The sequence below is a fragment of the Macrosteles quadrilineatus genome, unplaced genomic scaffold, assembly GCF_028750875.1.
Source record: "Macrosteles quadrilineatus isolate MER2022 unplaced genomic scaffold, UCM_ALF_1.0 Scaffold_4__1_contigs__length_99947679, whole genome shotgun sequence".
Classification (NCBI taxonomy): domain Eukaryota; kingdom Metazoa; phylum Arthropoda; class Insecta; order Hemiptera; family Cicadellidae; genus Macrosteles; species Macrosteles quadrilineatus.
The window spans coordinates 26,160,541-26,173,944 of record NW_026542597.1 but is presented as its reverse complement, the minus strand read 5'-3'; the positions used below and the strand labels follow the sequence as shown (position 1 = coordinate 26,173,944).

Here is a 13,404-nt window from a genome sequence, read left to right as displayed (position 1 = left end):
CTGCATTGAACCACTTTACACAGTTTAGCCCAATTACATTTTTAACTCTGTTAATTTATTTTAAACTAGAGTGTTCTGTTTTTTGTCTCTTTTTAAGTGTGTTTTTACAGATCCTTTATTATGTTGTGTGTTACTCTCTCATGTTTTCTTTGAGTTACCCATCTGATTAGTGATTAGGGATTTTACTTTTCTGTTATCATCCCACCAGTTCTAGTTTCAGTTGTCCTGCAGATGCCCTAAAATATTTCTTTATGAATGCCAGGCTATGGTGGAAGAAATCCATGTAGTCTATGAGAAGGTTATCAAGCCTATGAATACGACTGATAGTACTGTTAATAAACAGGGCAATTATAATCAGTCCATTAAAAATCAGATACAGGAAGGTAATGTCTTAGACTGCATGCGTATTTGCTAGGGTCTGAAGTCTGAGATATTATAAAGCCCAAAGTACCCATGAACTTTTGAGAAAACTACAAGTCACACCCCCTAATGGGTGCCACCAACAATGATTGCAGTTCTATTAAACACAATCAAAACCCTACATAAGGCTTATTGACTGGATACTTTCAGGGGTCAGTATGTATTTTCTTAATTAATGTAATGTTTACAACACTATGTTAAATACTATGTTATATGCTATGTTCATGTTAATTTATTGTAGGAACTAATTCGGGAGTAAATATGTAGATAGTGTTAAACATGAAGACTGCAGATGCTACACCTACCCAATACCTTGATGCCTTAGATTCACATTTATAAATAAACGAGTTCCATTAATTGAAAATATGTTTTAATGCTGAATTATTTGTTTTTTTAAATCCATGATTGTGGCCTTTAAAATTATGGCATTTTTATGTTTTTCTCTTGTTACCTATCTAACTATACAGTCTAACCTTGATATAACGAACCTCAATATAACGAATTCCTTGATATTACAAATTTTTTTTAATCCCCTAGAACTCTCCATAAGACACAATGTATATTTTACCTCTACATAACGAACAAACCATAACAACGACCTTGATTTAACAAATTTTTCGTGATTTCGGCTAAAATAAGACACCTCAATATAACGAATTTATCATTGTCAGAACCTCTACATTGCGAATTTAACCTCTGCATAACGAATTGTCTACGTCTTTCCCTCCATATCACAAATCCCCCACCCAATTATTGGTTTGGGAAAATCTGTTTCTTTATCAAATTAAATGAAAAGGTCACGTCATCGCTTGCGCTAACATTCGTCTGCTCCGTTTTACATCTTTGTCTGCTGTCGCTGCGCGCGCTATGTTGCAACTGAGAACTGATTTCATTCACTGAGGACTGATCACTGATGACGACGTAATGTTTAGTAAGCTGTGATTGGGCGATATGGGATAACTATGGTGAATTGTACAATTTTTGGATAAAGAGAAACCCAAGAAAGAATATAAAAACAAAACCAAAGAGAAAGAATAGCAACATCGTTATTTTTATTATCCTTAAGTTGGCTATGATTATACACTTTTATAATGACTTATCTAATAATTTATTGTTTTCAATATAAGATTTGTTTCAACTAGCAACACCAATGCTATAGTTAATGATTATTATTGACATTCCTCTGTTGTGATAAATCAGTACCTTACTATAAGTAGCCTACCGGCCTATCGCGAGCAGTAGCTTACACAACTTTCTACTGTTTTGTTTTGTTCTTTACATGGTTTAAGACTACTCAATACAGTGTTTGGCTAGGTTTTTGGAGGGTTAGAACATGCTGTGATTTTAAACTTACAGCTTTTAACCTGTACCGTCAATGCCATTGTCATGATTGCGCAATATTCAAGATCCCTCCCCTTTATTATGCCGGATAATTTAGGTTCTACTGTACAATTTAAACACTGCACTGTAAAGTATTGTAGCCTATGCTACTTTAATTGTATTTTAATGAGGTCAAATCCCGAGCTATATTGACCGACGCTGGTTCTGAACCTCGACTTAGCGAAATTCCTGCAAACCTAACCTCTATATAACAAACCTCGTTTTAACTAAATTTTTGATATAACGAATATTCAGTTCGGTCCCTTCAGATTCTTATACTGAGGTTGGACTATACTACCTTTAGTCAGATAGTGCCATTAATTGACAGCCTAATGACTAATGACATTTGTGTGGGATTACTACAACCTTGCTTAGAATTGAACCAGCAACTTTTTGACTAAATCACAATGAAAACTCTCGGTATTAAGTAGATAACCGTTGACCCAATTTACCAGAACATTAGTTCCTACAATAAATTAACATGAACATAGCATATAACATAGTGTTGTAAACATTACATTAATTAAGAAAATAAATACTGACCTCTGAAGGTATCCAGTCAATAAGCCTTATGTCTTGTGCTAAAAGGTATTATGTAATCATTAAAAAAACCTTCAAATCTACAGATTTGTATTCAAATTACTTACAGGATTGAGGAACAACAAACACTGAATACATGCTAGAACATTAATATACCATATATTGAGAAAAATATATAACAAGATGAAGATAAGCTTAAGTAAAGCAGTCGACAGTTTAATCACAATGACATTACAATAATTCTCTTCTGGTCCTTGATTTCTTGTTACCCTGAAATCCGCACATCTGAAACAGGAAGAACTAATATAACTCACTATAAGGGATTAATTACAAACAATAGACTAAAACAACATAACACTGAAAACGTGAGTAAAGATGATTCTACTTTAAAATCTGTCTAAAAATACTTTTATGGGATGTTTGATTATATGTGTTACTTATTATCCATTATTGCTCTAAATTCAACAAAAGAGTTTGTTCTACAACAACCTCCTTCCATTCACCTTGGTTAGGAGGTTAAAGTGTTCTAATGATAAAAGTAGTAGTAAAAACAATTTAAACCAAAGGAAACCCATGAATCAGTTCTGCCACACTCACCTATCGCACCGCAGTAGTAGAAGCAAGCAGTCCGGCTTGAACTGCCTCCCTCTCCAGTTCCTGTAGTTGTCGTCGCAGTCGCGCTGCACGTTGTCGCATCTCCTTGTCTCTGTCACGCAGCTGCGTCACACATCGCCAAGCCTCGCGTCGCGCACTTAGATCTACGACCCAGCGCAGATACAGCTCCTCCCACAGGTTCTGGTTAAACGTTAGCAATTAGCACACTATAATGTTAATACTTGGACGGTTAAACTGTATAGTTGTCACCACGTCTATCAATAATCTTGCCAAACAAAATAGCTAATTTTGAAGGATTGTTATTCAGTTTCTGTGTAAGTTCACAGCAGCGGGAATTACGCTAGGACCCTGATAGCACAAGTTTCTATTTAAAGTTTGATTTAAACTTTCCACTATTGGAGGTGATAATAACAAACATGTTACAAACTTAAAAACTCACCAGACTAACGGGGGCGACTGTAGGCCAAATAACCCTGTTGTTAGGCTCATACAGAGGGTTAAGATAGTCCTGGAGTATCTCTGGTCTGTTGAGGTAAGACCACAAACTGGCTGTCTTCTTGGATAACATCAGTCTGTCTCTCTCTTCTTCACAATTACCAAGGAATGTACCTGGATGTAAGCATTGATGAAGTGCTTGGATGAACATTTTATTTGGACGTTTGCTTTCACAACATACACATTGCAAAAACTTTATTTAAGAATTACATGGCCTAGACTAAGGTGGTTTGGACATGTGAAAAGAAAGGGTTCCTAGGAACATTGATTTGATAGTGATAGAGGGAAGGAGACCGAGTGGACAATATGGAGATGGTAAATATTTGAGGTTAAGATTTATGTGGAGGAGAGACATTGAGATAGTAGATGGTGAAGGAAGAGGAACAGGAGAGCTAGGAGAAGAAGGCGAGGCCTTGTTGACGCTCACATCCGGAAATAAAGAGAGAAAAAACTATTATGCATTGAAAAAACATTGACTTAAGGACATCAAAATATTATTATAACTTGGACTGCTGTAGTCATTAAAAGAACTGACACTGATGCACATAAAAAATATTATAGATAAGTACCTTTGGCTGTTGTAGCCAGATTCATAATGTAAATGAACTTAGTTTAATTGAACCACCGACAGATGGTGTTGATGTCAATTACCTATTTCTGTCAGATAAGCCAACTTTTTAGCCAAGCATAAATAAAAAATTGATTGTCAAAGCATCTTTTATTTTTCATCAATACCAAGGCATAAAAAAATAAAGAGATCAAGTAGAATTTTTGCAGTAGCTGGTTCATTCGAATCAAAATTAGCTACAGCTGGTAGAAACTGGGAAGGAGACATCCTATATAGATGATATGATAGATGGTACAAACTTTCAGCTAACTCATTGACCTTTTCATATCTGTAGATGAGAACATGAAAACGTCCTCCTTCTCAGAACTTGGCTGCAGCAACTATCATTACTTCAGTATCCTAAGTGATAGTAGATTCTTGTCAAAGACTCACCGAACTGAGAGCGATAGGAGTGCTCGAACAGCAGTATGAGGAGTGATGAGGAGAACTCGAAGCTGCACGGGAACTGAGTCATGATCTGGGTGATGCAGTCGAGGAACAGCAGGAAGGTGGGGGAGTGCTGTTTGGAGCGGGAGGGGGAGTAGACAGAATGGGAGTGGCGGCGGGGGAACGGATGACCTGCTTGTATCCACTCTCTCTCCACCAGGGCTTGTAACCTGCAGATTATATACACATCTTAGAAAAAGTGGGCTATGTACATTACAATATTTGGAAATAATGATTTGAAGGGTTAATTATTCATTTAAAATTATATCTGAATTCAAGTTTGAAAACCTAAAATTACTTGATCTACGAATAAAATTAAAGTCTTTACTTTCCAATAGTACATCAGGTACATAGAATGGTGTCAACAGACAATCAACATTCATAAATTTATAAGAAGTATCCACTTTGAGTCTCTGATCAGATAAAGAGTTGTTATCAAGGATGATTTATCATCGAGGTTAGCAATAAAACGTATCTAAGGGCTGTATGAAATCAAGGGTATTTTAAAAAGGGCCGATTGTTATCGAGGGGCTTCTTATTGAGGTTCCATTGTATTAGAAGTTACTGTTTTTAAACTGCCTGGATTGCAGTAAAATTAAATTAAATTTATGCTTTAAAATCAACTCACCCCCTGACAGTCCGGCAGTCTGGGTTTAATATGATCTGTGTGAGAGAGGTGACGAGTAAAGTAGCGTCCAAACCTTCAGATCCGTGTACCAGCACCGATGCAGACTCCTACAACAAATAACATTACACATGTGTCGCTAGCGATTGATTGGGTATCTCTATTCAGTAAATATCTACGAAAATTAAATTTGTAAAGAGTTATGCTGGGATGGAACTGAATTATGTTAAATTAATAGTAGAGTCTTGATAATTTAAAAACGTGCCTCATTCAAAAATTACTAAAGGAAAAAAATTTAAAACTACTCATGTAAGATTATTCATATTGATTTTACTGATTTTTACCTTCCATAAAAGTATACTACATATGGTTTAAATTACAGTGTACTAGAATAGATAATTTCTTAATCTTGGTTCTAAACACGCCAGGTGCTTAATTTGCTTTAAAATGTGACAGATATACCCCATTAGTTAGGCTTATCAAGACTACTTTCTTGACAAGATCATTTTTTTTTAGAAAGACTCAGCTTATTTCTCAATTCAGTATGTACCCACACATTGCACACAGTTGTAATGTGTGACTGTGAGGTGTGAATATTGTGATCTGCACAACATACATCAACAAATGTTTATTGCTAGACTTTTCAGGAATAGTAAGTAAAAGATGAGTTAGAGTTAGGTGGTGATTTAAATTAAATCCTTGAGTAATCAGGTTTTGTTTGTTCATTCAGCATCAACTCACCTTGTCTAAACACTGGGCCACCAGACAGGAGCAGTTGAGCGTGTCCTTGACATGACTCAGCCAGTTGCTGGACTCTAGCCGAGACAGCCAACGGTCCATGGAGAGGCTGGTGTCGTTACAGGCTGTCAGACAAACCCATCTCAGTAGGCTACACTTGTCTATGAAGATCTTTCAATAAAAACGTAACTCACACTTCTAAATGACATTTCTTTAGACAATTGTAATATACAGTCTAACATGCATTACCCTACTCACTGGAAGAAACAATAACTAATTCGTGAATTTCTAGCTTCAAATTAAAAAGTTTAGACATTCATAATCTATTTGTTAAACATTTTAAATGTTGTTTCTGTGTTGATGGAGTGATGTACGCTAAAAGTAAATTTTACTGTGAGGGAGGATGGTTGATCTCGGAAATGTAGTGTGGGACATATATCCTCAGGTTCAAATCCTGCAAATTACAAATGGTTGGTACCACAATCTGATGGTTCCAACTTGAACTGTGTAGTTCTAACTGTTAAGAAATAGAGAAAAATCCAGTCCTCTTAAGTCTAGGAACAATCTCTGTACTTCAGATCACCCTTTACAAAATTTAATTTGTAATTGTGTAGTTTTACGAGTCTTTAAATCAACAAGTTTGTTGTAAAATCTGTGTCGGAGTCTGTAAGTATCAAAAGTATAAGTGATAGAAGATTAACAACAAAGCAATATTTGTGTTTTTTTTGTATTTTCCAAATGCTGGCTTTATTGGGTATTATTGGATGTTTAAGGAAGAACAAAGCTGTATGATATTTTGTCTACAGAAGACCAAAAAAATTTTTGTGAGTGGGTAGTTTCAAATACATGTATAGTTTTTTCACTATCTAACACCAAAAGCTCTATGTTTGATAACCACACAAAAGCAGCTTTTAAATTATTATAAAATCAATTTTTTTATTTGTTTTAGGTCTCTAATTGGTGGTAAATCATGGAGATTCCACAATTGATGAAACCTACCTTCGACGAGCCGAGACAGAGAGTCTAGCATTGCAGTGAATCTCTCGATGGGTTTGTGCACTCTCCGCCACATCGGGTAGTGAATCTCCACTTCGAAACCTCCCCCTCGAGACTGCAAACATTTTCATTTGTTAATTTCCGCTAAATGCTTTCTTTAAAAATTCGTTAAACCATTTTTCTATGATTTTTTAATCCACAAAAGGTTAATTAGGTCACTCAGTGATGAATAATCCAATGCACACTTTTTATCTACCGGTATCTAGAGGCTTATTTTCTACAAGCTTTTCTGACTTTAAATGGTTTTAATGACCAATATTTCACTGGAACTGAAGATTTCTCTTCCCAAATCAAACCTTGGTTGAAAATTAATACTGTCAGCGACAGTGAAATATTGTATTGTTTGTGTATAAAGTTAGAGTAAAGTTTGTGTTCCTTGTACTAGAGTGGACTTTTTGCCATTAAGGTAGGCCTGCTGTCCTAAAGAAAATCCCAAAATATAACGTATATCAAGACTTTGTGCTCTATATATATATTACATCCTTAGGGTGCATTACCTCACCTTGGCTGCCTGAGCTACAGCTGAGGACCGAGTGTCGATGATGTAGCCTCGGTTGCTGGCTCCGATGACAGCCTTCAACAACTGTTCGTCCTCTCGACATCTCTTGGAGCTCGGCCCTGTCAACGGTTGAGAGCTGCGCATCAGCACACTCTGTGAATCAGCAACAACAAACGGTGAATCAGCACAAACATTACAGAACCAACACTACATGGTGCATGGTGTTTCTACATACCTAGGACACTAGGCTCTAGTTCGCAACTGTTTACACATTATTTCAGGCTAGGCCTAGGGCGTCACGGCGCTATCACATAGATAAAATATATAAGTGATTGGCAATATTTGATCCAAGGACCTCTGGGACTGAAGCCTCACACTCTACCACTAGACCAGCTTGCTCCCATGTGCATTTATTTGCTTGTATTCGCCTGACTTTTACCAGCAATTGTTATTTTTTACTACAAACCGTGATCAGGTCCCATAGTATTTGTGCAAAAACCTGTCTGCCTACAGTTATCACAACGTAAAACCTTCCAAATAAAAAAACAACGGGTTCAGAACCCATTTTAAACTGTAAGTCATAGTAGATTAAAAAATAATAATTTAAGTCACAGCATATTCAAATCAAATAGGTTATAAATTATTTCTGTGCTACACCAAATACAACAATGGTACAAACATAAAGCTAACTCATTGACCTACCCCTTTTTCATGTCTGTAGCTGAGAACAGGAAAACGTCCTCCTTCTCGGAACTTGGCTGCAGCAACTATCATATCGTCGTCCACACTCTTGGGTACTATCACTGCTCGGGGATATGTGGGGCACACCTTTCAAACATAAATATTAGATATTAATCATCTTGAGAAAAACAGATGATGTGTATCTCAACTAAAAATTATAAAGTTAAAATATTTTCAAAAGAATACTAACTTATTACTGAAAAAAAATAAAATTCCTAGGCTACCTGGAAGTCAGAATTGACATAGGTAAGTCGCCACTCGTCCCCTTGGAGCAGTTTGTTAAACTCCAACTCAGGACGGAACACTGTCCATCCGTCCTCCAGTACTGTGTAGTTAGGCCGAAAGAAAAATGGATAAAACTTTGTCTGGTCCTCTGAAAAAACATAGAAAAATCTATGATGGTGGCACAGAAACACAAAGCTACTAGCCTAATCAAAACTTAGCCACTTCTCTCCTAACACAACACTTAGAAACAAAGCTGCCGTCTCATCCATTTAAGACTCCTTTACTCGACTTTTTAAATACACGCCCTGTTGAGTCAGCATCATATAAATGTAAGATAGTATTAAAATAATGCTTTATTGAACTGTTTAGAAGTGACAATATAAACTAGGCTAAGAACTAAACATAAAAATGTTCAACAACATAATGCACTAACAATACACATGACAGCTTGATCTTTATTATTAACTATTAATTATTGATTTTGTTTACTTCTTTAAATAGTTGCTTCAAAAATATTCATCAATATTCTTCAACTTAGAGAGCAATCTGGTATAAGACTACCTAAGAAATAAGCAATAACTTTTAACTTATGTGTTACCAAAAGAAGACAGAGTCTCAATTGAAGTTGCAACATTGTTGAATGCTTCCAAAGGTGAGATGTCAAGCTGGATGATCCTAAAATCTTTACATTTCAAGATGACACTTCCCCCTGTGAGGCCGTTGAGTTTGCGTTCTACTGTGTCTACGTTTGTGGTTAACATCTAGAAATACAGTATTGGGAAGTATTAGATAAACAAAATAAATTATGAAAGAAAAATTCAAATCTTTTAGTCACTTTCTGCTCTTGGTCAGGGATATAGTGTTATTCACTATTAGACTAAACCGGACATCGACTCGGAAATCTCGGCTTGAGCTTCAGTAGCAATGTTGTGCCATTGAACAGCGCCATGAGAAGTGCTTGCAGACGTTTAAGTCCTCTCGAGTTACTCAGTTAACTTTTAAAATTTGTTTTATCGGAGGAAGGTTTCTTACTCCTTAAATTCCAATCTATGACTCTCTGGTTTTAATTTCCATAAAAAACTAATTCTCATGAGTAAAATGCTTTAGAAAAAGTTTATTTTGACGTATTTACCTACCATTCACTTCACACTTAAATTTCTGCTATTAACTTAGCACAAAATTACAACCGTACAAGTCTATAAAAATATGAAATGAATTAAGTAACATAAATATATTTTCAATATATTTTCAATCGGTTAAGAACTAAGCTGACAGTGACGGAGATCCTAAGCCCTAGCATTAGACAATAAAAAGAAAAGTTTTTCATCACTCTGTATTCGAAAATAGCCCATTCCCATACAGCTGAGATCCTCAAAAATCTTCAATTTCCATACACCGAAAACAAATACTGTAGCAAACTGACTTTTGCTGACATAAACATTACTTGTGCTACAGAAACAATAGGTACTTTGCCTGACATCAACAAAGTTACAATCAGCTGAATTTTACACTAAAATTAATTGAAAAGCCGTATTGTGTTTGGATTAGAAAAATGAATAGATTACGAAATATCAGATATTTTTTTAAGTTTGATCAAGCCTAGTTTTTCATCCTGATAAAAAGTATCGTTCAATACTCGTCATGAAAGTCCTGTTTCGGGGCTCAATAGTGTTTCCCATGTTTCGACTCGCATGTAAAACACTATCTTGCTCTGAAATCGCCTACTTTAGTGACTAGAAGTGAAATATACAATTACAGAATAGGCCTACTGCATCAACTATTTTCCTGACAAATTTTTATCATATGGAAGTAGGTATCCACATACAAGCCATGATGCAAATCTTTGCAATCTAACCACAACAAAATAAATATAGCAGTGACGTAGCCAGAATTTCAAAATGGGGGTGTTCTGGGTAAATTTATGAAAATATAGGCCTTAAAACGGTATTTTTTAGCTCTCCTGGCATTGAAAATAATCAAACCCAATGTCAATCCATTGTCTTAGTATGTTGAGGCCTATTTAAAAATACGTTTAAGTAAGACCAACAGTATGTTTATATAATTTCATGTTTAATTAAACACAAAAAATATAATATTTAGAACCGGAAGGGGGAGTCCAAACCTCCAGGGAACCCCCTGGCTACGTCACTGTGTATAGTGCAAAGAAAAAAATACAAACTCAGAATTGAAACTTTACTCAAAGGATCTTACCCAGAGTTCTTCATGATGTTCTGTGCGAGAAGAAAACAAAATGTGGTGCCCTGTTATACAAAGTGTTCCCTCCTGCTTCTTGCCAAATGGTCCGTGCATCGTAACATTGTCTAGGTTAGGAGTTGGAATATCTTCGACAAACTCCATAGCTAACCGCCAAACTCTTAGGCCTCAAAAGTGAATCAAAGATCTGAAAACTGTCTTGGATTCATATTCATATTCTAAACATCTGTCAGATAAAACAATAAAATAGATTTTCCGTTGGAGTAAACAAATAAATATATCATTCTGTATATTTTATTATCAACAAATAAATAGATGGAAAGTGTGATCTAAATTTGAAATTTAATAACAGTAGGTCTAACCTAGTAGTTTGTCTTGCAGGTTTTTGTGTTCAATAATAAATGGCTGGTAAAAACTGGCAGATTCCATAAATGCTCTTCTAATATTAGCAGGATATACAGATTCCACTTGTAAGATTCTTTCTCAGACCAACTAATTTTAACCTTCTGGCTGTTTTTGAAATCAATAATTGCTAAAACTAAGTGGTTTTAGTGTCTGTCACTAGCCTATTCAGTTTAATAGATTTGTTTTAGATCATAATTTAAAAATATAAACCACAAATATTTTTTTGAATTTAACTATTAACTTGCACCTAGAGTCTGGTCTACGCTGTAATCCGTAATATAGACGGATAGGCCTACCGTAGAGAAAACTTACATATAGGATAATATTAATTAGAAGGTAGGCCTAGTACTGTAATTGTTTGTACCATATTGAAAGTTTGGCAATGGTTTATAAAGTCAAGTTTTGAAAACTGAGTCATGAAATGAGAATACGAATTTTTGAACAGAAATAAAGGGCCTTTCATGTTTTTTATGTTGCTGAGAATGCTATCAATTATGCTTTAAAAGTTATGGGTTTGGTTTGGGCCAATTTTAGGGGTTGCTTACCAAGCTAAAAAAATATTGTATAATATTTCAGATTGTATCTAAGCTTAAGCTTTCCATATCTATGATAATTGTTACATTAAATTGACTTATTTTAATAATTTGATCAAATGCTTACCTAACAATAACATTAATTGTGAAGAAATAACCTAAACACACACAAAACAAAAATTCTCATAATTTCCATCGTCTGCTACGGGAGGATTAGCAGAAGCTCAAACACAGTTGTTGTTTGACAGTGTTAGCCAAGGGTTCACAAACTTTGGGTGTCAGTAAATCAAATCGCATCAATAATTCGAGTTTTGTTTCGACACTCTCCATTCCACGAAACCAATTGCTAAAGCACTCACGGCCACCGGCACCGTCAATGCATTGAATATTAAAACAAATGTTGACTTAGGTGTAAGCAAAGGTGTAAGTAATAGCACACAATAGTGTTGGTGAAAATTATTTCTATTATAGGGTTAATGTAATGATTTGTGCTTTACTGTTTGGTTACATAGGGGACGAGTTATTGTTTATGATTGGGTCGTTTTATTTTGTTAAACGAGGTTTTAAATGACTGAAATAACAAGAAACGTATAATTGTAAACAAAACACGACCTTTACAGTGCACCGGACAGAACTAACAATAAAACTGCCTTCAGCTGATCCATGAATCCAAGAATGAGAAATCTACCAAGGAAGTAGGTTTTACCATGGTTTTACCTATTAATAATCAAAGGTTTTACCATAGATAAATCATACTCCCTTAGTCATAAATCATACCCCCCTTGTGTTGCTTAGTCTATGGTTTTACCCACGAACACAATTTTTCTAGTACAGTATTCGTGGTTTTACCTATGAGTCCTATGACAGCAAACAAATATTCAATGATTATACTACTGAGGAAGATTCGATTCAATTACGGAAGAGTAATTGAATCGATGATGACGATAATTTCCTTAACCAAAAATTTCGATAAACGAAACTGGGGACTAAAGTTAGTGAAATTAAGCTACGCCTCTGGGTTCAGAAGCAACAGGGGGTTGCCGGAAGACTGTCCCCCGGAAAACTACCCCCCCAAGCAGGTCCCTACGTCATATTGACGTCAGAGACCGGGGGGCAGTTTTCCAGTCACGGACACTCAAATTTAGTTGTCAAACAGTTCTAATCTAACCTAACCTAACCAACCAAACTTGCTGTAACATTTCTAAAATCGGTTTTATATTCACCACATGCCTTTTCGATCCAACGGAATTACTCGAATTAAAATTAAAATTACATAGCATGATTTGTCTAGGGAGGGTAGTATTCCAGTCGCGGACACGGCTTCCATATTGGTTAGTTAGCAGATTTTGTGACGTCACGTTTCACCTGGGGGGGTAGTTTTCCGGGGGATAGTATTCCGCATCCCCGCAACAGGCACTACCCACGCATTACCGCAAACCACAGCACATCAAACGAGTATCTAAGTTGGGTTTGAAAAATTTTACTTAAACTTCAATTCGAGTTCCCGGGAATAATTTACAATTTTAAATATTTTTTACCAAACCAATTTTGATATATAACAAACTACGATGGTTACTAGTCAGTTTAGTACTCTATGACTCACTTAGAAAAAAATGGTATTTACTCAGGGGAGGTATAGATGAGGTTACGATGACAGCTGTGGGCTTCTCATTAGCAGAGGGAACACCAATTGCGTAACAATACGATTTTCAGCTATCGGCCTCGGTGGTCTAGTGGGTAACGTGCCGGGTTGACAACCTGAGAGTCTCGGGTTCGAATTCGCTGGTGGAACTAACTTTTTGACTAAGCTTTTTTCATTATCAGCAAGTTTGGTTGGTTTGGTTCGGTTATGACAGTTTAATTT

General features: G+C 35.8%; 1 protein-coding gene across 2 annotated transcripts; it reads right to left on the bottom strand.

Moving 5' to 3' along the window:
* Positions 1 to 2,480: 2,480 nt before the first annotated feature.
* On the bottom strand, positions 2,481 to 11,780 carry LOC128991872 (myotubularin-related protein 9). 2 transcript variants are annotated; one of them, XM_054415119.1, is made up of 13 exons: positions 11,668 to 11,780; positions 10,600 to 10,796; positions 8,987 to 9,149; positions 8,388 to 8,536; positions 8,125 to 8,250; positions 7,426 to 7,575; positions 6,867 to 6,978; positions 5,871 to 5,992; positions 5,133 to 5,239; positions 4,451 to 4,674; positions 3,395 to 3,564; positions 2,938 to 3,135; positions 2,481 to 2,625 (listed from the first exon to the last, which is right to left on the bottom strand). In XM_054415119.1, exons 2-12 carry the CDS (start codon positions 10,744 to 10,746, stop codon positions 2,938 to 2,940), a joined length of 1,668 nt encoding a protein of 555 aa, XP_054271094.1. In that variant the 5' UTR covers positions 10,747 to 10,796; positions 11,668 to 11,780; the 3' UTR covers positions 2,481 to 2,625. The 2 variants fall into 2 exon arrangements, with proteins under 2 accessions (XP_054271094.1, XP_054271093.1); XM_054415118.1 differs by having other exon boundaries at positions 10,600 to 10,789; positions 11,668 to 11,764.
* Positions 11,781 to 13,404: the final 1,624 nt, after the last annotated feature.